Source organism: Nannospalax galili, unplaced genomic scaffold (genome assembly GCF_000622305.1).
Source record: "Nannospalax galili isolate Female #2095 unplaced genomic scaffold, S.galili_v1.0 scaffold1181, whole genome shotgun sequence".
Lineage (NCBI taxonomy): Eukaryota > Metazoa > Chordata > Mammalia > Rodentia > Spalacidae > Nannospalax > Nannospalax galili.
The window spans coordinates 1,006,020-1,032,142 of NW_008345687.1; the positions used below are offsets into that span (position 1 = coordinate 1,006,020).

At 40.4% G+C, this 26,123-nt stretch overlaps 1 protein-coding gene across 2 annotated transcripts in view; it reads left to right on the forward strand.

Moving 5' to 3' along the window:
- The window catches only part of Gpd2 (glycerol-3-phosphate dehydrogenase 2), a 164,693-nt gene that overhangs the window by 127,561 nt on the left and 11,009 nt on the right, over window positions 1–26,123 (forward strand). For both annotated transcript variants that reach the window (XM_008841740.3, XM_008841739.3), the window contains exons 7-13: window positions 67–231; window positions 1,313–1,457; window positions 11,132–11,325; window positions 20,698–20,832; window positions 21,059–21,234; window positions 21,762–21,893; window positions 22,712–22,870. In XM_008841740.3, coding sequence (XP_008839962.1) covers window positions 67–231; window positions 1,313–1,457; window positions 11,132–11,325; window positions 20,698–20,832; window positions 21,059–21,234; window positions 21,762–21,893; window positions 22,712–22,870 — 1,106 coding nt within the window. The remainder of the gene's footprint in view (window positions 1–66; window positions 232–1,312; window positions 1,458–11,131; window positions 11,326–20,697; window positions 20,833–21,058; window positions 21,235–21,761; window positions 21,894–22,711; window positions 22,871–26,123) is intronic.

Here is a 26,123-nt window from a genome sequence, read left to right on the forward strand (position 1 = left end):
TCTGTACTACCAGTCCGTGGCTCGAGGTGACTCCTGTCCCTTCCCTGGTGCTTTTCCCTGCTGCAGGACAACACAATGACGCACGGATGAACCTTGCCATCGCCCTCACTGCTGCCAGGTACGGGGCTGCCACAGCCAATTACATGGAGGTAGTGAGCTTGCTCAAGAAGACAGACCCCCAAACAGGGAAGGAACGCGTGAGAGGTGCGCGGTGCAAGGATGTCCTCACAGGTACACTCGGCTCTGTGAGGGAGGCATTTCTTAGTATTTTGCTATGCTTGTATAATGACTGAATTAGGACTTTTCTGTCACTTTTCTTTCACTGAAGGCAGACTTCAGTCATATTAATTATATTCCTTATTGCCAACAATGACTGGTTTAACATGAAAATTTTCCCTTTTGGGACTTGCCAATTGTTTCCCTTTGTGTTAAATAATAATAATGATGATAAGCATAATAATAAATGCCTATGGAACTCTCACAGCTGTGAATGCATTTTGCTCACAGAAACATGTGATTAATAAAATTAAATAAATGTGCCAAGTCTCTGAGCATCACTTAGGTGCCACAGGCAGGGCATTTACATGCCATCCAAGTCAATCACTTTTAGCTCTGGTCTGATTTTCATTCTTGCTATGTAGGCAGTTGTGAAATCACATCATTTCTTGAACAAAAGCAGCACTTGCAGAAAATACTTATTTATAGTAATACAGCTCCTCATTTGGGTTTTTCTAGCTTAAATTTTTTATTACATTATTTGTTTCTTGGGGGGTGGGTGCTTGCATGCTGTAGCATGCGTGGAGGTCAGAGGACAAGTTTGGGGAGCCCGTTCTCTCCTTCTTCCTGTGAGTTCCAGGGACTGAAACCTTGTCATCAGGCTTTGTGGCAAGCGCCTCAACCCACCAGGCTTCCTTGCCAGCCCTTTTCTTTTCTTTTTATTTTCTGTATTTAGGTTTTAAGGAAAAAAGCAAGTAGTTTACTCATTGCTCTTTCTTTGTGTTTAGCACTTTTGATCATAGGCACTTTGTAAATAGACTGAGAACCACAATGGAAAAATGGCGTTCCCTCCTGCCCTGCCTCCCTCCCTCCCTCCTCCCGCCTTCCCTTCCTTCCTTTCTTTTGGATTGATTTTGGGTAAATTTTCTCGAGTGGCCTATTGTTTGGCTCTTCACTGACTGGTTGCTTTTCTTGCTTACTGTGGTGTGCACCATACTTTGCCATAGGTTAAGTCACTAGATGAATTAATAATAGTCCAGTACTGGTGAAGAGGGAAACAAATGGGGTGTGTGATTGATGTTGCTCTCTTTTACAGGGCAGGAGTTTGACGTGAGAGCCAAATGTGTCATCAATGCCACTGGACCTTTCACAGACTCTGTGCGCCAAATGGATGATAAAGACGCTGCTACCATCTGCCAGGCCAGCGCAGGTGTCCACATTGTGATGCCTGGGTATTACAGGTAATGGCACTCCGTTTTGAGGCTCACCACTTGCGAAGGAGGCACACAAGTGTTTATGCATTGAATATCTTCTACCTCACTCTTCTTTAAATATTTTTTAAACTTATATTTATTTATTTTATTTATTTGTGTGTCTGTATAAGTATATTGCCTGCATGTGTATTTATTATTTTTATTTTTTTGTGAATGAATGCCTTGCCTAGATGTATGTAAATATGCCTGTGTTGTGCAATGCCTGTGGAGGTCAGAAGAGGGTACAGGATTTCCCTGGAACTAGAGTTATAGACAGTTGTTAGCCACCATCAAACCCAGATCCTCTTCAAGAACAGCCAGTGCTTTTTAACTGCTGAGCATCTCTCTAGCTTTTCTTTTCTTTTCTTTTTTTTTTTTTTTTTTTTTTTTTTTTTTTTTTTTTTTTGTCTTTTTGAGACAGGGTCTCACTGTAGTCCCAGCTGGCCTGAACTCGTTATGTAGACCAGGCTGGCCTTGAACTCATAATGATCTGCCTGCCTCTGCCTTCTGAGTGCTGGGATTAAAGGCATGCGTCACCACGCCTGGCTTCTTTTAATTTTTAAAAAAATTAAAAAAAATTTATTTTATGCATATGAATATTTTCTCTGCATGTATGTAATTGTACCACCATGCATGCAATGTCTGAGGAGGCCAGAAGAGGGCATTGGACCCCTTGGAACTGGAGTTGTGGATGGTTGTGACTGTTAGGAACTGAACCTGGGTCCTCTGCAGGAGCAGCCAGTGCTCTTAATCACTGAGTCATCTGTCCAGCCTCCTTCTTTTAAATTTTTATTTATTTTTTCAAGTGTTTGATATGTTTTATTAAAAAAAATTCATTGTGTATATGTTACTATGTTACTTAAGGACACTTTCTCAGAAGGATACATTATATGTTGAGTAGACTCCTCCCATATCTTCTCTGTCCTCCCCCTTGTTCACCTAGACAGTTTTGCTTCTTTCATGTCATATATACATATATGATTTTATGTATATATATATAAAATCTGGTAACCACATAGAGAAAACACATGATGTTTGTCCTTTTGAGACTGAGCTTAATATGATTGTCTAGTTATATCCTTTTTTCTGTAAACACCATAACTTTTTTGACTGAAAGAAATTCCATTGTGTGTATATGTCACATTTTCTTTATTCATTCCTCTGTTAGACACCTAGGTTACTTCCATAATTTTCTATTGTGAGTGGTGCTGCAGTAAACATTGATGTGCAAGTATCTCTGTGATGCATTGGCCTGGACTCCATTGGATAAATAACCCAGGAGTAGTATAACTAGGTCACATGGAAGATCTGTTTTTAGTGTTTTTTTTTTCAATCCTCGTGCTGAGCTCCATAGTGGCTAAACTAGTATATATTCTCCCCATTAGTCTATAAGCAATCTCTTTTGTCCACATCCGCAGCAGAATTTATTGTTGTTTCTTAACGACTACCATCTTGACTTAGGCAAAATGGACTCTCTGTGTACGTTTATCTTCCAGTTAATGAGGTTGAATATTTTTTTTGTCTTTATTGCCCATTTGTGTTTTATCTTTTGAGAACTACCCATATTCTTTGTCCATTTATTGATTGGATAGTTTGATTTACTTGAACAAAAATTTTTTACATTAATATTGTGTGTGTGTGTGTGTGTGTGTGTGTGTGTCTGTGTGTGTCTGTGTGTTTGTATGTACTCGTGGAGGACCTAGGATACCTTTCGGGAATTGGTCCTTTTCTCCCACCTTGTAGGGCCTGGGGATTGCTCAGGTCGCCAGGCTTGGTGGTAGGTGCCTTTACTGAGCCATCTTGCTGCTTCCTGATTTATTGTTAATTTATTTAGTTCTTTGTATATTCTAGATATTAATCCTTTGTCAGATGTATATCTAACAAAGATGTTCTCCCATTCTGTGGCTCTCTCCTCACTTGATTAACTCTTTCCTTTATTGTGCAGAAGGTTTTTATTATTTATTTATTTATTTATTATTTATTTATTTATTATTTGGTCTTTTTGAGATAAGGTCTTCCTGCCACCCCAGCTGGCCTGGAGCTCACTATGTAGACCAGGCTGGCCTTGAAATCATAGATCCACCTGCCTCTGCCTTCCAAGTGCTGAGACCACAGGCATGCGTGACCACGCCCAGCATGCAGAAGGTTTTTGACTTAAAATCCCATTTGTCAATTGTTGGCATTGTTTACATTCCTTTTCAGAATGTCCTTGCCTGTGCCTGTGTCTTGAAATATTTTTCCTTTTTCCTCCCACAGTAACAGAGTTTTACATCTTACATCGAATCCTTTGATCTATCTGAAGTTTTTTTTTTTTCTTTTTGTACTGTCTGGGAGAGATCTAGTTTAATTTTTCTGGATGCGAACATACAATTTTTCCTGCACCTTTTGTTGAAGAGGCTATTTTCCCCTATGTGCATTTTTGATGTCTTTGTCAGGTCTTGTGGCTGTATTTGAGAGGATTTGTGAATCTGAGTTCTCTATTTTACTCCATCCAAATTATTGTTATTAATTACCACTAATATACATTATAAGACATCTGTGGAAAACAATCTCTAAGACTGTGCTAAGAGTACAGAATATGCAATAACTGATATTCTTTATGAAATGGCAAAGGTTCATTTTAACATTTTATTTTGGAAGATTAGATGCTACTTCAATTCTTCACCTTGGAGCAATAAGTAAATTATGGCTTATCTACCAAAGAAATTTATATAGCCATTAAAATGGTAACTTCAAATAACTTAAGTGTCCTAGGAAAACACTAAGGATACAGTGTTAACTTAAAAAGCACACCTAGAGGCTAGAGAGATGGCTCAGTAGTTAAGAGCACTGGCTATTTTTCCAGAGGACCTAGATTCAGTTCTCAGCACCTACATGGTGACTAACAACTATCCACAACTCTAGTTCAAGGGGATCTGATGTCCTCTTCTGGTGGGCATTGCAGAACATGGTGCTCTTACACATATGCATGCAAAACACTCACACACATTAAAAAAAAGTACATCTAGATGACAGGGGTGGTGATACCTGCCTTGAATCCCAACACTCAGGAGGTAGAGGCAGGGGGATCTTTGAGTTTGAGGCCAGCCTGGTCTACATAGCAAGTTCTGTGCCAGCCAAGGCTACATAGTGAGACTTTGTCTCAAAATAAATAAATAAATAAATAAACAAAAAGCTCACCTAGTGATCCTATGTGCAGCAGGATTTAAAATGCTTGTTTCTGGGGGTCAGAGAGATGGCTCAGTGGCTAAGAGCACTCATTGCTCTTGCACAGGACCCAGGTTCAACCCATGTGGTGGCTGACAATGGTACATGACTCCAGTTCCAGGGGACCCAACGCTCTCTTTTGGCCTCCACAAACATTGCACATATGTGGTACACTTACATATGTGCAAGGAAAACATCCACATGAAATAAAAATAAATAAATCAAAAAAGAAATACATCTTTATATGTATTTATCTATATAAAGAAAAAGAGCAGAAATATATTGAACATTAATTTCTGTATCATATGACTGTGGATGAGAAGGTCTGTCCATATTTTAATATTCTTTAGGGACCTGTACAGTCTTTTAATATATGATAAAATAGACCTGTAGGATCTGCCACTCTCTGTTCAACCCTTGTTTTTCTGGACTACTAGCCTGGGTGACAGATCATGAGAGCACAGGTGCAATTATGATCCTTACTGCTGAGATTTTTCATCCTCTCTCCTTTTGCCTCCCCTCCTCTCCTTTCTCTTTCTCTCTCTTTTTTTCTTCAAACAGGGTCTCACTTTGTAGCCCAGACTGACTTCAGACCCACAGTCCTTCTGCCTCAGCTTCTGAGTGCTGGGACTGCAGGCCTGCCACCCCATAGCTCTGTAGATACTGGCTTGTGTTTTCTTCACCTCTCACTTGTCAGCAGAGATCTGAGGTTAATTCTGACACTTTTAATTATTTTTTAATTATATCTTTTGAGGCAAACTCTCTTGTTTTGTGAACCTTCATTTTCCCTTCATTTGGAAAGGAAACCCTCTGCTTGGTTAGAGTGCACAGATAGGAGACAGTATAGAGAAGAGATGGCAGCCTGGTATCCACCTTCCTGTATTTGTTAGTGCTTCATTTTCCTGTCATCTTGGGACCTCAGTCAACCTGTCCTTTCAACTTCTGATTGCGATCTGCTATACCTAACTTGTACAAAGTTTGGTAATGATCTCTTCTGAGTCAGGATCTAATTTGCTGTCCACGCTGGCTTTGAACTCCTGGCAGTCCTCCTGTCTCTCAAGAGCTGGGATTACAGATGTGCGCCACCACACCCAGCTTTATCTGTTTTATTAACCACTACATCCTTATCTCTTGGTACAGTTTCTAGCATGTTCTGTCATAAATTTTTCACTCTGCAGTGCTAGAAATTGAACTCAGGACCTCGTGCATGCTAGGCAAGAGCTTTACCACTGAGTTATATCTCAAGCCCTCTAAGAAATGGTTTTTGAACAAGTCCTACTAACATTTTTGTGTTAGTTTGCATAATGTAGTTGCTTTTGTATATTAAAACACACACTAGTATCACAATGGTTGGAGTTTGGATCTGGAGTGTTGCCAAATGCCCATGTGTTAATGCTGGGCCTCAGTTTGGTGCTGGTTGAAACAGGGAGACATGAGACCCAGCCAGGTTCTTTAGGGTGTGGAGGTGCATGTCCCTGAAGGGGATTGTGGGACTCCCATGTATTTGTCTCACTCTCTCTGAGTCCTAGCTCTTTGTGAGTACCTCCGTTCAGCCACCTGCTTACACTGTGGTACATCATTGCTTCATCCCCAGCAATGGCCAGTCATTCATGGACTGAAATTTCCAGAGCTTGGCCAAAGTGAATCCTTTCTTTCATCAGTTGATCACCCTCCCCGACCCCTCCTGTGTTTGTATGCTTGTTTGTTTATTTGTGTGCTTGTGTGGGCACTCAAAGTTGGTTCTCTCCTTCCACTTGGATCCACTTGTTTCTACCAGCACTAGGATTGCAGAAAGTGCCATGTCCAGCTTTTATGTGGGTGCTGGGGGGGGGGTGTTGTCCACTCAGGTCCTTGTACTTGTGCAGCAAGCATTTTACCTATTGAGCCAACTCCCCAGTTCATAAGAGATTTTTTTAAATACAGAAAATTGGAAATGTGAAAGCAAAACATAGTTCATCATTTTAATAACCAGATGACCCAAAAAGAAAAATTTAAGTATACACTCAGAGTTTCCGATCTTTATGAAAAATAAGAAGCAACTGTAAAAGCCTGTCCCCATTTGTTTTCTAGTCATTAGTAACCCTTCTTTCCAGTATTTTCCAAAAGTTCATTTTTACCTTAAAAAATGTGTATTTTGTCAAAAATTTTGCATGATCTGGTAGGGGTATTTCAGATCTCTTAATTCCAGCCCTGGAGAGGTGAAGGCAGGCACATCATGAGTTTTGAGGCCAGCCTGGGCTTTCTGACTTTTTCCTCTGAAGGTGATACCATTAAGCAGGTGGGTTTCTGGTGAGAAACATATAACTATGGGGCTGAAGAGATAGCTCAGTGACTAAGAGTACTGGCTGTTCTTCAGAGGACCTTGGGTTCAGTTCCCAGCACCCACAATACAGCTAACAACTGTCCATAACTCCAGTTCTAGCATCCAATGTTTCATAATATGGGTGACTTACATATATGTAGGCAAAACATTCAGACACATGTAAATAAATTTAAAAACATTTAAAAAGAATTATATAGATGGGTGTGGTGGCACACATCTGTAATCCCAGCACTTGGGAGGCAGAGGCAGGTGGAACTCTGTGACTTCAAGGTCAGCCTGGTTTACATAGTGAGTTCCAGGACAGCTGGGGCTACAGGGAGACCCTGTCTCAAAAAGACAAAATATATATGTGTGTGTGTGTGTGTGTGTGTGTGTGTGTGTGTGTGTGTATAAACAGGATCCTTAGCATGGGCATGTAATAATTTTTAAGAATTTTTTAAAAAATCCTTAAAATTTGAAATTAGTTTCAGGTAACCTCCCTGTAATCTGTGTGAAGGTCTGTCTAGTCTAGGATGCAGTATGTTTCCTTGTTCTCCTTTAAGAACATGAATCTCTTTTAGCCGTCACTACACAGCCCTTTGGAAACCTATATGCGATGGTTCATGGTGAGCACCCATTCCAACTGTTGAGGATGAGCCTCTTGAGTTTTGCAGTCTGGAGTAAGGATTTATTCTCTTCCAGAACTGACTTTGGGACAGCTAAGGCTCTGACTCCCTGTAGGGAAGTTTTCCTTTCCACATTGACATTCTTTTGGGTGGGGTAGGAGATCTCAGACTGAAATGCCCCTCTGACCTTGGCCTCTTGGGACTACCCTACCCCTGGTTGGCTTACAATGACTGAAAGCCATATATTTCCATTAGTGGCTGATTAGTGTGGAAATTTGGTGATCTTAGTAACCATTGATTTATTGAGTGTAGACTGGTAAACAGAGGGAAGCCTTGCGTGCTGCCTTTCTTGGCAGGCCATTTTAGAAGTATTTGCATGGAATTAGTTAAGTTTGATAATCCTAACATTCTACATGTGGACTTACCTTGTTATGGTAGCGGCTCTTAGGTGTATGTTAAGGGGAGCAAGAAGAATGATTTTAACTTCAGAAAACCCAACATACAGAAATCATTTTTGTCAATCCACTTTTTAATTTATATTAAGAACTGATCTGGAATTTTCCTCAGAGCTGTGGTTTGGTGCTCTTCCAAAAGCAACAATAGGATAGCAACTGACTACAGTACATGAAAATGACCACCTCTTCCTTCTAGTCTGTCAGTGCCTTTTACTACTGAGAAGAGGTCAATTTTTTTTCTGTAATGTGTGTACATACTGTTAGCTCTACACTGATTGCTAAGTGGTTAACAATAAATTGATTTAGTTTAACTGAGGGCGCTTCAGGAAAGCAATGGTCTGCATGAGAAAAATGTTCATTACCTTTAATCCTAGACACACACATAAATTAGCAAGCTTCCCCTGCTGATGCCAAATGAATCATACAGATTGAAAAGAGCCCTGCGCCTCATGCATTGCACCAACTATCACTGGAGCTGACACTTTAGGGTGACCTTGGAGAGCTAATCCTTCATAAGAAAACAAACTTTTGCCCGAGGGAGACTGTGAATTAGGTAATTTAGCACTGATGAAAGATATTTCCAAGTGGATTCTTAAAATTTTATACCATTTGTTAGTAGCTTTGTCTTCCCTCTGTGCCTGTTAATTTTATGTTTGACACATATGTCTGCACTTAAGCAGCTGATTCTCTACAGGTTCCAGTTATGTGTGGGCTGGTAACTGTCACCTTCACCCTTTAAATGGCTTTTATTGTGGTGGAAATTTCTGAAGGACTCTGGTTGCACTTTCCTACCTCGGCCATGGAGTATTATAATTTCATGCCTAAAGTTTATTACGACTATTATTATTATTATTATTATTATTATTATTATTATTTTAGTCTTTTTTGAGACAGGATCTCCCTGTAGTCCCAGCTGGCCTGGAACTTGCTATGTAGACCAGACTGGCTCCCATCCCACAGAGATTAGCCTGCTTCTGCCTCGAAAGTGCTGGGACTAAAGATGTGCACTTACCATGCCCAGCATGCTTAAGTTTATTATGTTTGTTATTTGAAACACGAGTTTTCTGATCCATGAGATGACTGTATCAGCATGTGATTTCTCAAATGTTAGAATGTGGAGTTTATCCTTTGGTTTCAACAACATGTGATTCATCAAACTGAATGCTTGAACCTTGAGTGTGCTTATGTATGTCTGAAACTGACCCATTTAATTGAAGGGTGCATCAAAATGGAGCTGAAAAATAGTTTATTGAACATTTGATTGACTAGTTTAAGGCTGTACTTTTATGACAAATATACAGTCTTTTTAGAGATCTGAAACATTGGACACTGTGGTTTTCAGCATGTTGGTGAAAATCACTTCCCTTCTGTGACCATGGGTGATGCTGCAAACCATAGCCAAAGGCTGGCTTCTAAACGACCAGCATGCTCCCTGATAACTTTTGAAATTTTTATTTTTGGTCTTTTTGAGACACTCTCCCTGTAGCTCCAGCTGCCTGGAACTGACTCTGCAGACCAGGCTGGCCTCAAACTCTCAGAGATCCCCCTGCTTCTTCCTCCCAAGTGCTGGGATTAAAGGCATGAACCACCACGCCCAGCAACTTTTGAATTTTTATAAAGTGGAAGCATTTCGGGGCTGGCAGATCCTTACAGAAAAACTAGAGCCCTTTAAAGTTTGAATAAAGGAGATCACTAATGAGATTGATTGTAGAGTTATGTAAATCATTTTGGCTTGCTTTCACACAGTTGTTAGGCTTGCATTCGTACCCATTTGGATAAATCTTTGAAATGGTTTAATTGTACGATAAACATAAAAAAGTTGTCTGTGTGCTCTTTAAATCCATTTGTGAAAAAGAGATTTCCATCATGGAAATGCCTTTAACACCTATTTTCTATGGTAATTCAGTCAAATGAGACAGTTAAAGATTTGTATTTCTTTATTTGAATATGATACTTGGAGATCCCTTCCACTTTAACAACTTCTCCAAATTTCCTTGAATGTAGAATGAACATATTCAAACCATAGTTTCCAGTGATCAATCCATGAGTTTTAAAGTTATTTATTTATAGGTGCCCATTCTTTCAAATATATTTGTAATTTGGCTTTTAAATTATGTAGTTTATGTCGGTGAAAATTCTTGGCTACGATTTGGGAAGTATTTGTATGTGTCAGATGGACTGTCTCTGACTTTAATAGCATAGTATACCAGTGCCCTCTGTTTAAAGTTTTTTGTTTGTTTTGTTTTTGAGACAGGGTCTCCCTGTAGCCCCAGTTGGCCTGGAACTTTCTTTGTAGACCAGGCTAGCCTCCATCTGCCTCTGCCTCTGGAATGCTGGAACTAAAGGTAGTGTGCCACCACACCTGGAAGTTTCAAAGATTCTTATTGCTAAGATATTCCTGTCTTTTTGACCCATTCTAGGGCATTGTTATTTAGCAAAAACAAAATCCCTTCTGAACTCTTCTCTACATCCTTCTTGAGATTTTAGTTACTTTGAAATAAGGTAAGAAATCTCATGTTTGGTGAAGTGGCACAGGTTCATCTAGGCATGGAGGAGTAAAGAATTTCATGACTCCATTCTAGTTTCTAGAAAGTTTGACTTCCCTCTCACACACACTTCTCAGGTTTTCTACTGGAAGATGTGCAAAATGTCAAATGTCCCAGGAAAATACTTTTCATAGACTCAAAGAAAGGTTGAAGAGCCATCCTTAATTGACCATAATAAAAGAAATTATAGGCATTTATCCCACTGACATTATCTGATGTGAATAGTGCAAGCAGGATAAAAACCAAAACAATTGGAAGTTAATTAACCTTGCATTGTTATGTGGAGAGGGAGGGTCTGCTCTAAGATAGCATTATTATCACAATTACCACCGTGTCTCAGTTCCTTAGTATTGTTATTATTTTTATTTTTACCATTTTTTTAAAACTGAAGACTTTTTCCATATTAGGATAGGGGAAGTAAGATAAGAGTTCATGTCTTTCCTGTTTTGTTTGAGTATTAGTGACAAATAGTTTTCCAGTGTACAGATTAAAGTGCTGATTTTAGAAATGTTTCTTTTCACTCCAGCCCAGAGAACATGGGCCTTCTGGACCCTGCAACCAGTGATGGGAGAGTTATTTTCTTCTTGCCCTGGGAAAAGATGACGATTGCTGGCACTACTGATTCTCCAACAGAAATCACACCGCATCCCATTCCCTCAGAAGAAGATATCAACTTCATCTTGAATGAAGTGCGCAACTACCTAAGTTGTGATGTTGAAGGTAAGATAGATGTTCCTGCAGTGTGTCTTTCCTGTGTGGTGTCTCTGAGACTGTTCCAGTAACTCACTGCACCTTTCTTGACTCCGTACCTGGCAGACTGTAACTCTTACTTTTCTTTCCTTCCTTCCTTCCTTCCTTCCTTCCTTCCTTCCTTCCTTCCTTCCTTCCTTCCTTCCTTCCTTCCTTTCTTCCTTCCTTCCTTCTCCTTTCCTTCCTCCTCCCTCCCTCCCTTCCTCCCTTCCTTCCTCCTTCCTTCCTCCCTCCCTCCCTTCCCTTCTTCCTCCTTCCTTCCTTCCTTCCTTCCCTCCCTCCCTCCTTCCTTCCTCCCTCCCTCTCTCCCTCCCTCTCTCCCTCCTCACCCCTCTCCTTTCTTTCCTCCCTCCCTCCCTCCCTCCTTCCTTCCTTCCTTCCTTCCTCTTACCTTTTCCATCTTTTCTTACCTCCCTCCCTCCTTCCTTCCTCTGTGATGGCTCAGACCCAGAGTTTTGCAAATCTTAGGTGACTGCTCTACCTCTACCTCCAGAGTGCTGGGACTACAGGTGTGCTTACTACACTCCATATATGTACTGCTGGGGATAGAATCCAAGGATTCATGCATGCTTCTCGAGTGCTCTGCCAACTCAGCTACATCCCCAGCACTTTCAATAGCTCTTTTTTTTTTTTAAAAAAAAAATAATTATTTATTTTTATTATTTTATGTGTATGGGTGTACTGCCTGCATGCATGTAAATGCACTGTGTCAGGCAATGCCCATGGAGGTCAGAAGAGGGCATCAGATCCCATGGATCTGGAGTTTTGGATGGTTGTTAGCTGCCATATGGGTACTGTGATTTGAACCTGTGTTCTCTGCAAGAGCAGCCAGTGCTCTTATCCACTGAGCCATCTCTCCAGCCCTGCTATTAAGTTTCCTCAAAAGATCTACGAGGGCCACATTACAACATTATAGGAAGAATTACCTTTTCCTCTCCACTTTCTTCATCCATACAAGATGTATACAACCCATATGGACATTTCTAATGGAAGATTGCAGTGATCCATCCAACCCCTCAAACTCCTGCATTTTGACAAGCATGAAATGCTGGCATCACAGTTTTTAGCTACTTGAGGTCAGATATACAGATTTAAGAAATCCATAACAAATAGTGAAGGAAAAGAAATGTGAGCATAGAGGCATTCACTTCTCAATTTTTTAAATTACTTAACAAACAAACAAACAAAAAAACAAACCTGTGTTTGGCAGCAAGATCTCACTGTGTATCCCAAACTGGCCTCAAACTCACAGCAATCCTCGGCCTCAGCTTCCTGAATGCTAGAATTACTGGTGAGCATCACAGGTATAAAGGGCCTTTTTGTTGCCCTGACAAAATACTGTGCTTTTGTGATGTGAAGGTGTTTATTTAGCTCATAGTTTTGAAGGTGGAAAGGCTAAGATCAAGCAGCCCCATCTGTATGGCTTCTGGGAAGGGTCTTTTGGCCGTGCTCACAGTTATTACATAGAGGAGCACATCATGTGATGGGAGTGCATTAGAGAGTGGAGAGAGGAGGAGGAGGCCAGGAAGCCAAGAGTGACAACTGGCTCTTGGGAACCAAACAAGTCCTGGATTTGGAGACCTGACCCATTCTCTGAGGCAGCTTCCATCCTGTTCTGAGGCGCTCACCTTGCAATCAACTTCACTTGTCCCACCCCTTAAGGAAAGTTCTCACAGTCTTTCAGAACCTTTGCAATGGGGCCCAAGCTTCCAGCAGTTGACCCTCTGAGAAACAAACCAATTTGCAGATCATAGCAGTCTGTTTCTATGTGTAAAGTACAGTGGAGCCAAAGCTGGCTTCTTTTCAGTTCTTACCTAGGCACTTTAACTTGGATGTCACAGCACTTTATCCTACAAAGTTGTGTAATGGACTTTTTAATACACAGCGGTCTCAGAAGTTCTACAACATTGTCATTTGGAGTTTTGGTCTTCAGCAGCCACCTAGTCTTCCAAGCCAGAAGTAGAATCCTTTTCCCTTTGTGCTTGGTCACTTTCCTTACCTGGTTTTGCCTGTGCCCACGTTGAACATCATGCACATCGCTTCTCATTTTATTACTCTGATCATCACTCTGGTTCATACTTACCTATCTCCCTCCCTCCTTCCCTCTCTCCAGCTCTTCTTCCTTTCCTCTCTCTGTCTGTTCCTCCCTTCCTCCCTTTCTTTTTCTTTCTTTCTCTTTATTTGAGAGAGAACCTTATTGTTAGCCCAGGAATGCCTTGAACTCACAGCAGTCCCTCTGTCTCAGCCTCTAGAGTGCTGGGATTACAGGAGTATGCCATGATGCCTGGCTCGCTGATATCATTCCCTACTAGAATAGTTGCATTGGCCCCTTAACTGGCCTCTGTATTGTCAAACTTTTATCCCCACCCAATGGACCCTTCCATCAGAGCTCTGTTTCTAAAACACAACTGTGATCATCCCTTTCCTATACAAAAATACCACTTGGGATTTGATTCCTTTAACTGAATTGAAAATTTCCTAACTCTATTATATGACTTACAAAATTTCTCATAACTTTTTGCAGGTTTGCATCTCACCACTGCCCTTCCATGTGTTCCGTGGTCTAATCTTTGTAGTATTTAACCTTACCAAGTCAGGCCATACAGGTGTAAACCCTCTCACTTGTTTTCAGTGATCTGGGATGTCCTTGGTACAGTTACCTCATCTGTGGGACAATGGTCATATTTATGTATATCATATGGTATATCACACTATATTGCAGTACTAGTCTAAGTTGTCTTCTCACTTAGAGTTCCTTGTATTCTTCATTTACAAAGCTTGTTATGTAACTGATAAGTTACTGCTCACTATTATTTTGAATTAAAGTAAGTTAGTTATTGGTGCTGTCAGGGTTTTCCCTTCTATTTCCTTTCATTTTTAAAACTTAATAAGCAGTTCTCTTTGATTGCAGCTGTGCAATGCTGCTTGGTAGTATTCAGAAGCATCAGTAACGGCGGATTTCCCATCTGGTTTGTAGTCTTCAGTAATAATCAGGAGTTACTTGCATGAAGCCATTGTGAGACCACCAGGAATTGCTTCGTGAAGCCATTGTGGTCAGGATTGTTGGTAACGGGCATACTCCCCATATAACCTTGCCTCCTTGTTTCACAAAGCCAGCCTGCTCACGATCGCTTTAAAAGCTGTAGGTTGGATAATAGCACCATGAGGTGTGTGTAGTACAGTAAAGGGATTCTTTTTCACACCTTGTTTTGGCAAGTACAACAGGTGGCTTTCAGCTTAGGATATGTTCCATGGGCCATCTTGGAAATGTACACTCACTTACTTAATGAACCTTTCATAGTTAGGTAGTTTTTTCATAACCTTTGTCAACAAAGTAGGTGTTTCTTGTAGTTTTTAGTTTGCTTTTTTTGAGACAGGGTCTCCCTGTAGCCCCAGCTGGCCTGAAACTCGCTATACATACCAGGCTGGCCTGGATCCCACAGGGATCCGCCTGTCTCTGCCTCTTGAGTTTTGGGATTAAAGATGTGCGCCCCCACGCCTAGCCCAAAGCAGGTTTTAGTAACTACTGCTCTTCCATGCTTTATTTGTCTTTCTTGTTTGAATAATGGTTAGTACTTCTGACTGTCCCAGGACATGAATTGGGGCCTAGGAACTTCCCGTTTATTGGCCCTTTCTTTTCACTTCTGCTTAACTGCTTTAGAAAGGGCAGTTTTTGACAGAGCTTAGCTTTCAGACCAATAATTACTTTTTACCTTCTTGAGCATTTGTGAGCTTCTCTGTTTTTCATTTAGATCTTAAGGCTATAATTTTTTAAAATTTGAGTTTATTATTATTATCATGCACATGATGTGTATATGTGTGTGCAGGGCAGAAGACACTTTGGTCAGGTTGGTTCTCTTCTATGTTTACATGGGCTCCCAGGATTGAACTCAGGTTACTAAACTTGCACGGTAAGAGCCTTTACCCATAAAGCCATCCTGCTGGCCCAGAGCTGGTTTTGAAGTGTTTTGCATTCACCAAGCTTGAAATAATCACACTTAAAGGTTTTATTAAATGGATAAAGTACAATTCTGACAGCAGTTTCTGATTCTCCCCAAATGGCTATATACGAGAGAGAGAGGGAGAGAGAGAGAGAGAGAGAGAGAGAGTCAAATCCTCACAGTATGCGCTGTTAGCAGCAGCTGCCACACTTCTGCAAGATGCGTTGGAACAATTCTGAAAAGCATTTTGCCTGTTGGGAATAAGAACATGTCTTCTTTTACAATTTAGAAAGCTTTCCATTAACAGGCTGAATTTTCTAGATTACTTGTTTGTTCTTTTCTGAAATGGGTAATTGATAGTTCTGCAGTTCGTATTGAGTTAGGAAGAAAAATGATCTTTTGAAAAATGTATCATTAAGTCTCTGTGCAGAGGTTAATCAGAGGGATACGGTGGTTGGAACTAAGCTATGACTGCAGTGGATTGAGAGAGACCGAAGATTTGTGGTACACTTCATCCACAGCATGCTGGAGTGTTTCTCCAGGCAGCCTCTGCACTTGCACACGGGTTTGCACATGTGCAATTAGTCGTGTTTATAGATTGCCTGTTATTCAATTAACAGCTGAGCTGGCCATATCAACCCACTGCAGACCTGCCTTTTCCCTGCCAGAGATTGTACCCGGGTTATCAACTTACACAGGCTTGGATGTCTTCCAGCTGTTTAATTACAGTGTCATGCGCCTTGCTTTTTCTAGTTCCATTAGTTTATAAATGTAATATGGTATCTTATTTCTGTGATTAACACTTCATTCCAGCAGGTTAAACACGCTGGTAGAGAAGTATTGATTTCTGACATTGTTTCCCCTGTGTTCATTTAGATATTTTCACATGGTTCTTACATGTTTTTGAAAGTAGCAAGCATGAGGAAGAACACCCCAAAATGCATGTCTAAATAACTAACGTGAAGCAAACTCACATGCTTAGAGCTTAATTGTCACTTCCCGCGGACTCCATTTTCTATTAATTTTTAAACAAACACATCTTGTCAAGTATGTGAGAGTAAAAATATTAATTAAAATCTGAAGCCATCATATCGTGCTTAGCTCTTTTTCAAGAAACTGTGAAAAATGCTATTCAACTTTACTATTTATATATTACTCTTTAGATCTTAGAGTGAAACCAAATGAATTATGATTGAAGATAGGGTCTCTTTCTGTACCCAGGATGGTCTTGAACTCAAGACAGATCTCCTGTCTCTATCTCCTGAGTGCTGGGATCGAGTGCTTGAGAAATCACTCCTGGCGCAGAAAGTCTCTCAGTACCCTAATAAATATTTATTGATAACCATGCATGGCCTTTACCTTGGTGCAGTATTTAGGCTGTGGAGAGATATTAGAATCATCATTGCTGAAGACTAGCAACACATCAGGAAAAAGACAAAGCAGTCCTGAAATCTGACCTAACTCTGCGAGCAGTCTGAGAAACAGAAAAATAAGACAAGTCTTTGAGTTCTGAAACATGAAAGCCCCAATTTGTTATTTTCATTACAGATTTTAACCAAGGGGAGTTAAAATCATATTCACTACCTACTCTTGGCTGCACGTGTGTGATAGGACCAGTTTCTGGGTAATGGTTTAAGGGTGTGAGTACTTACTTGAGTATAAATCATTTTTATTTCTTTGCTCTCATGAGGTTAGTAAAGGGGAGGACTGTTGCATGTTGGTAACATTTGGGGTTGAAAGGATGTTCTCATGAGCAAAGCAAGCATAGTGAAATGTTGGTGGAAAACTGTGCCTTTTCGGTGTGGGCAAGGTGGCCGTGTTGGAGGTAGCCAGCGTGGTGACCCACGGCCTTGTGCAATGTAGCATGCCCAAATAGCATGCATTAGCTGTCTGTGGCTATTTAAGTGAAACTTTAAATTTTATTTCCTCAGTTCCCTAAATCACCTTTCCAGGGATTATTTGCAATATGGTGCTTTTAGCTAGCAGATCGGACAGTGAAGATACCAAACATTTCCACCACCGCAAAAACAATCTGTAGGACTGTCTGTCTTGTTCATCAGACTCTAGAAATTTTAAGTAGATTTAATGGTGTCACTCAGTTGAGGGAACAGGTTATAATGTTAAGAAAGACAAAAAAAATTATCTTGCAAAACAAAAATTCCAGATATAAGAAGGCAGATGAGGTGATTCATTTCGAGATTCAGCAATGACTGGTGCATGGACATTGTTTTTCTTTGTTCTACCACCACCAAGCTCCAGGACCCCCATGCTGCCTCCCTCCTTGTTTCCTTCTTGCATACAACATAACAGCAAAACTCTAGGCAAAATCAAAAGATATGATGCTTATTCTTTATTCTGACTTTCCACTTACTGCTTTTGAATCTCTTCAGTAAATTTTAATTAGGATTTGTTTAACAAGTGTTCAAGCTTTGCAACTTGGTTAAATATGTCATGAAGAGAAGTTGGTCAGCTTCAATTAGTTACTTTTTTTTTTTCCTTTTGAAAGAGTTAATGTTTCTATGTTTAGCTATTCTGTGCCCCATGGGCAGAGAATTTAACTGTGACTGTCCAGTCCTTACAGAATTTGTGGCAGTGAGTACAAACGTCACACTTTAGCAGCAAATAACATTTTGAATAATACGTAAAAAAATCGTTCTGTCAAGTTTGGGAGGGAACAGATGGATAGATGGAAAAATGAACTGACTTTACTCTGACCTAGTAATAAAAAGTCCTGCAGACCATTAAAAATGCACCACATTTTAAATGAAATTTTATTAGCTTTAGAAATGTATCTTTCTGGGTATATCCAATTCCCACATCCATCTGATAAAAGTCCCAAGCTAGAAAAGCAAATGCGAAGATCACAAGTATAATAAATTTCCCCACTGTGAACACTTTCTTCCTAAGAGTGGGTTGTGTGTCTGAGGATCAATTCCAGAAGTTGGGATAGGAAATGGGATTAATGTGCACAGCATTTTGTTTCATGCTCTTCATGAGTATTTCAGGTCAACCCTCTCCAACAGTAAGGCCTTGGATGTGTGTTTCTCTGCCCATTGGAAGGAAAAAGTGGAGCCTTGGCCACAGATTCTTTGTGTGTGCTTCAAGTTTATTCTGGAAACTGATTTTCCATAAAATAATTTAAGAATTAGTCATGGGGCTTCAAGAGTTGAAACTAGATTCCTGATCAGTGTGGCTACCAAAAGAATTTCACAGACATGGGAGGGACTGTGCTGACCACAGTGACGTACTAGGTGGGTTGGCTGTTCTATTTTTTACTCACAGGGCTATGTGAACTCTAATGGAAAATAATAGTAATTTCCTAGTTAGGTATTTTGCAACATTGAAGCACTTTGCAGTATTTGTGTTGAGGTTTCACGAGACTTGTAGAGCTCTGTGAGGCTGGGGTTAACTCTAGGCCACAGAAGTCATAGAATCACACCTATTTAATAGAATACAAATACCAGAGAGCCAGACCTGGGGCTGGTAAGGCCTCCCATGGCCTCTAGTTGGCCAGTGGAGAAGTCTTAGGCTTTCTCAGTGGCTTGTTATGTCCCTCTCCCCTTGTTTTAATAGAACTGTTGGATGCAAGTCCCCTCTTCTTTCAGAGTGCAGTCATCTAAAAGTGTGGCCCTTAAGCAGCTATATTAAAATACAGTAGATTTACCAAAAATCTTTACCAGAAAGCTAATTTTTCACAGCAAAGTCTGTGTAGCTCAGGTTGGCCCCAAACTTGTGATCTTCCTGCCTCAGCTCCCCTAGTGTTAAGATTACAGGTGTGGTGCCACCAGACCAGCAATCTGGTGATTTGAGACTGAGACACTGGGTATGCGTTGGGGCTATCCTACCATTCAATATAATTCGTTTAAAGGGCTTTCTCCCTCTAACCGTAAGGTGCATTTATTTTTATGTTACTTAGATTTTATGAGTATTAGAAGTTCCTTATCTATTGTGGGCACCGACCTTATCAGATACATGATTCAAAAATATTTCTCTTCATTCTATGGGATGCCTTTCATTCTACTACTAATGTCCTTTGAGGTATAATTTTTACAAATTTTAAGTCTTATTTTTCTTCTTGTATGTGTTTTTTATTGTTGTTGACAGTCTTTTTAATGTTCTATGTAAGAAACCATTGGCAAGTGCAGTGTCATGAAACTTCCACATGCTTTTGTCTAAGAGTTTTATAGTTTAGCCCTTAATGTTTTGTCTTTGATTAATTTTAATTAAATTTTGCATAAGGTATAAGATAAGGGGTCTGCTTCCTTTTTTTGCATGTTGAGATCCAGTTTCCCTATTGTCATGAAGTTTAATGTCTTGGGGAAAGGTGTCACACTTGATCTCACATTGATTGATTTTGCTACATTGTATGCAGCAGGGCCAGGCTGGCACTTGTCGGTCAATGCATATGCACGGTCATCTCCCTTATGCCAAGGAAAAGAGCCAAGTTACTTCCAAAGTTTCCCTAAGCAAAGAAGGTTAAAGTTTGGAAACCCTGTCCTTGAGTGTTGTCCCTGCCCTGATTGTGGACTCCAGCTTCCACTGATCTATATTCCTTACCCACTTCTAGATCAGTAACAAATGGTTTTCACAGCCATCTGATTTAAATATGTACTTCCTCCTTCCTGGTATTGCTATTGATGGACAACAGTTTGCCAGAGACAAGAAGAGTATTACACAGCTACTGAGTGGAGACAGTATGCCAGTCTTTTGATCAGTTATAAAAGTAAAGAATGAGCAAAGGAAAAGAGTAGAGAATGGAGGCTGTCGACAGTTGAGGGACACTGCAATGTGATGAGTGAAAAATTGACTTCAGAACCAGGAAGAACTGTCTGAGGCTGGTCTACCATATAAGGGTATTTGCTTGGGGCAAGTTCGTTGCTCATGTTAGTTAGTTAAACTTGTTTGATTTGTATGGTGAGAAGGACAATCCCTAATGCGCTGGGGTTCTGTGAGGTGAAATGAGAGGATTGGGCATCAAGTGTTTTTCACAGAGCTGGCCTGCTGCAGATGCTGATAACGAGTGGAATTGGGGAGGGAGAAAACATCCAGTTACAAGCTTGTTCATTGAGAATCTCTATCTTCTTGAGAAGAGATAGCCAGATTTACTCTGGAGGGAAATTTAGCAATTTAGAAATCTCTTTTGCTCTTACTGGTAATTTTTGTCCCAGTTAGGGTTTCTGACATCTGCCTCTGCGGCTTCCTTCTTGAAGCCATTGCTGGTGATTTTCACGTTTTTGTCTTCCTTCAGGGAAATCTTCTGCCTATCAAAGAATTCCCCCTCATAGTTCTTAGAGCTGAGGTTACTTTCTCTCCTCCCGTATACTCACATATACTCCTGCCCAACACGTTCCTGTGCATTGTTTTTCATAATTTTGTTAAAAATGTTTTTGGTCCCTACCAGTGAGAAGAGGGGATGTTCTGGCAGCTTGGAGTGGTATCCGTCCTCTTGTTACCGATCCTAAGTCTGCAGACACTCAATCCATCTCTCGAAATCATGTTGTGGATGTCAGTGAGGGTGGCCTCATCACAATTGCAGGTATGGGAGATGCTTTTGTTTCTTGGATGCACTTTAAGTAAAGGTGTAGACTCATTGAAACTCCCTTTCACTCTAATCAATAAGTGTTTTCTTTTCATGATTCTGGGTATCATCCTATGTTGCTTCCCCAGATTTCTTACCAACAAGTGACTACTATTATTGATAAATGGTTAATTATAAGAAAAATAAGGAATGTCAACTAGATGGCTCATCAATTTCTTTGTAGGTGGGAAGTGGACAACTTATCGCGCCATGGCAGAAGACACTGTGAATGCAGCCATCAAGGTTCACAACTTGAATGCAGGACCAAGTAGGACAGTTGGGTTGTTCCTTCAAGGTGGCAAAGACTGGAGCCCCACACTCTACATCAGGCTTGTTCAAGATTATGGCCTTGAGAGCGAGGTACGTGTACATGGCCACCTTGGTTTACTATTGCTAGGAACACTAAGCAGCTGAGGTGTGGTCTCCCTGACTTGGACTTCCTTTATGCCGTGCTCCTTACTCTGTGTATTGCAAAAGTAAACTAAGAAAAAAGGATAGTCCAACTTTATCACAGTTGTGTTAAAGACAATGCACATTTTAGTTTCTCTTTGGAAAGTGTAGTTTCTTTGGTTTATTCCTAGTGTGCAAAGTTTTCCATATTTTCTCTGTCCTAAGTGTAAGGAAAGCTGTTCTCTGGAAGTGATTTCAAGAGCAAAATGAAGCTGAAGCTTCATCCGTCACTGATACAGTGATACATGAGTAGCTGAGTCAGTGCTGGCCTAAGCATTCACAGCCCAAGTGGTTTCCTCCCACAAACCCAAACCTAATACTCCCTGAGAGCTATTAGTTACAGGCTGTAAGAACACTGACAGGAGAGGCATGCAACTTTTGTACCTAAAAGGAATTACACTCAGAGTGCATGGCTAATGCAGTTTTGTTTTCTGCAGGTGGCGCAGCATCTTGCCACCACCTATGGTGACAAGGCTTTTGAGGTGGCCAAAATGGCAGGTGTGACTGGAAAACGGTGGCCCATTGTTGGAAAGCGTCTTGTGTCAGAATTTCCATACATTGAGGCAGAGGTATGTTGTTGTCACGCAGGAATTTCCTGTGTGCTGTGTTCTGCCATTCGTCCGTTCTTTCTTCTTTAACCATTATGCGTTGCTGTTTCAATGTACATGTCAGCTGAAATCTGGAATAAAGTCTCTGCCTTTCACAAAGTTTTTATTCTGAAGTGATGTTGTAGTGGTCATAGTATAAATATGGATTCCGTGCCTGGGGGACCTGTCCCAATTCTGTAAGTTCACAGTTGTTTGTTCCTTAGTGAATCTGTAGCTCTTAATTTTATACCACTTCTGTCTTGACTGGTGTCATGCCTTCCTGCTTTGACAGTTTCTCAGAGATGTCTCTTATTACTCATCATGTTCTCTCACACTTGAAACCAGGGACCATGTTTCATATATATTTGTAATTCACTGTGCCTTTAAACATTGGTGTCCAGTAAGCATGTACATGTTGATAGAAAACTTTACAGGCTAAAGAGTTCAAAACACAACTTTTCTATCCTCATCCTCTGCATATTCAGCCATGTTAATTAACATTTCATTATGTATAGAAAACAGAAATGAATGCTTCTTGTTGATGGTAAATGAACGATGATGCAGTCTGCATGTCTCTTTGCAGTTTTGTTCAAAAAGAAGACAAATTATTGTCCAGTTTATCCCATTTTCCAGCATCCTTTGGCAGGCAAATGGAGGACTTGTGTTGGGCTCTATTTTTCTCATGTCTGCTGGAAAACGAGAGAGAAAAACACCTTTTCTCAAAGCATGACTTGTTTTTTTAAGTGAAACGTTATTCTTTTAAAAGGAAGATTGAAACTAATAATTTGTTCTCAATTCAGGTGAAATATGGGATTAAGGAGTATGCCTGCACCACGGTGGACATGATCTCACGGCGTACTCGCTTGGCTTTTCTCAATGTTCAGGCTGCAGAGGAAGCCCTTCCCAGGATAGTTGAACTGATGGGCAGAGAACTGAACTGGAGTGATTCTAAGAAGCAGGTATTATATAAAAGTCTTGATAACTACAATTCCATTTATAAACAGCTTACAAACAGCTTGCTCTGTTTGTAAAGACTAGTGTAGTTTGGGTGGTGATTTTAGATTTTCTGCTCATTTCTGTATGTAAACATTTTTTTAAAAAATTAATTTTTATTTTATGTGTATGAGTGTTTTGCCTACATGTATGTAAATGCACCAGTGTCATGCAATGCCTATGGAGGCCTGAAGAGGGCATTGGATCGCTTGGAACTGGAGTTATGAATTGTTTGTTGGCTACCACATATGTTGGTGCTGGAAACGGAACCCAAGTCTCCTGCAAGAGCAACCAGTGCTCTTAAGTACTTAGCCATCTTTCTAGCCCCTGTGTTTAAACATTTAATATTGCTAGGCTTTAGGAAAATGAAAAGATGTTTTTACACCAAAATTTTCTTGTTCCTAGAAATATAGAGAATGCTCTTAAATTCCTGGTTATAATTCCTAGAAAAGAAAGATACAAAAGATGGTTGGGTACAGCCATTTCTGGATTTCACTGAAAGTACTCTTAGGACATTTTCAGTGAATTTTATGCTCTTGTTAATTCTTTGATAAAAATAGTGGTTTCACTTTTTTATCACCAAGTTCTTTTCATGTATTTCATCTCATATTTTATATTTATAACCAAATTAAAGAAATCCAGTGATGCTCAGATGCACACACACATACATACACACACACATGCACTCATACACATGCATCCGTTCCTGGGTTTATTGTAATCGCCAGAAAATCATGTTTTTTGTTTTTTTAAATTAGCCCAAACTATGGTGCTATGCAGTGTTTTCATGCATTGAAAACATTACTTTCTGCATTCACTGGGCCCTGTTCTTTCTCCACCCCCCCACAACTGCCCCCCTTCCTTGAATTGAATCTGTTCAGGTTTTTTGTTACTACGTCACTAATTAACCCTAGGCAAGTTCACCAGGAGTACCAACAAGCATTTCATTTGACCACATAGCAACATTTATGCTCATTTGATACAGCACCATTTGATACAACTGTCTTTCTTGAGCCATTTTTTTTGTTTGTTGGTTGAGATAAAGTTTTGCCTTGTAACCCACACTGGCCTTGAGGTCTCCGTCTATGTTAGTTACTTTCTGTGATAAAACACCATGACCAAAGCAACTTCTAGGCTTATCACACCAGAGGAATAAGAGTGCGTCATGGCAGGAAAGCATGGCAGGAGGCAATCAGAGCAGAAAGCTCACAATTTCAGGTAGGCACAGGAAGCAGAGAGAAAAACTGAAAATGGGATGAGACTGTATACTCTCAAACCCGGCTTCTTGGTGACATGCTTCCTGTAGCATGGCCTGCCATATATCCTAAAGGTTTATAACCCTCCCCAAACAACACACTAACTAACCAAGTAACCAAGTGTTCAAATACTTGGAGCCTCTGGTGAACATTTTCATTCAAACTACCACACCATCCTTCTGCTTCTGCCTCCCAAGTGCTGGTTAAATAGCTCTTTTCACCTCAGCTCTCAGACCCAAACCTTAGCACATACTTTAATATATACACTATTAAAATCCATCAGCAAATTTTACCATATTTATCTTGGTTGAAATCGACCCTTTCTTACCACATAACTACTGGTACCTTGAGTTTGCCTACTGGTATCATTGTGGTGACTTCTCTCCAGATAAGCCAGTGTACTCACCTTAACAACTTTGGGATTTTATGATAACAGTCTGACAGCTCACTGGGCATGTTGGGTGAAGCCTCTGCTGAAGGTATATTTTTAAGTTGTCTTTTAAGCCATCAGTGTGGATGTGATCATGGAAGGAGTTAATGTTGATAGTTGTGGAAAGTGGCCCTGAGATTGAGCTTAGGAACACAAGTTTAGAAATTGGAGACATGGAAGAAAACAGAAGAAAGAGAGAAGTAGCTGGTAATGGTGGAGGAGGTCTAAGAAGACTAAGTGGGAGTTGTGGCTCAGAAAGTCACAGTCCATTTGGACTGTGGTGACAGAAATATGGTCAGTGAGGTGCCTCAAATAGCAAACATTTCTCACAGTTCTTCCCACTAAGAAGGCCACAGTCAAGGCACCAGCAGATCTAACTGCTTTTCAAGGTTCGTAGACAGTCTACTTGGTGTATTCTCACTTGGGATGATGGGCTGAACGTGCAGACAGGGATTAGGCATGGTCTGCCCTTGAGTGTTCTTACTATGCTGTAGAATCCTGAAGGTGGAGCTCCTGGGAAATGTGAGAGAAAGGGGGTTTACAGGCTTGACTTTATCAAACTCTTCAGGGGCACTGTGTCTTTAAAATTTTCCTGTTCTGTTGTGATTTTTTTGTTGTTTTGTTTTTTTGTTTTGAGATGGAGTTTCACTATGCAGCTCTGGCTGGTCTGGAATTCATTGTGTGGACCAGACTGGTCTGTACTCACAGAGATCCTTCTGCCTCTGCCTCCCAAGTGTTGGAATTTAAAGCATGCACCACTACACCCAACAAAATTTTCCTGCAGTGAATTTAATGCCATGTTTTGCAGTAAATTAATGGTAGAAATCTCTGGTCAGTGTCTTGCTACCTTAATTGTGTCTCTGTGAGGAGTAGCCTGGTTTTTGGACTTTTAAAATAGGGTCTTATTTTATAGCCCAGAGACTCATGAGCCTTTTGCCTCAGCCTCCAACAGCTGTGATTATACCCTGCTGTGAAGGGAGAACCTTTACTAACATTTGATAGTTGAAGAGACACACCTACAGAGTAAGTCCCTGACAAGTTTATTCAAGCAGTAGATTGTAGACCTGGTCTTCTTTCCCCTACTCTGCCCTGCCATCTCTTATTTAGCCATACTGGCTTCTAGCTTCCAGTTTTTTTTGAGTTCTAGCTTGATGAGTTAAAGATCTACACAGAAACAGCAGAATAGTTCCTCCTGTGTCACTGCCTGTCATTTTTCTGTATAGGATTAGGGATAAGACTTTTATTATAAAAAGTGTGGTTGGGATGATTTGAATATGTAGGAACATATTAGGATTTCAGGAGGTAGGAAGTCAGAAGAATATTCTATAAGCCAGTCAGCTATGCTTGGTGTTTCCAGGAGACTTAGAGTTAACTTCATTTCACATTTTATGAGTAGATTTACATGCTTAGGAATATTCTACTAGCCTCCTTAAAGTAACAAAAATAAAACACCTAAGGTTATTATTCAGTATCTGAGGCATTGGTGTATTATGTAAAGCTGTAGACCATCTAGAGAGTACAAAGGAGAGGAGA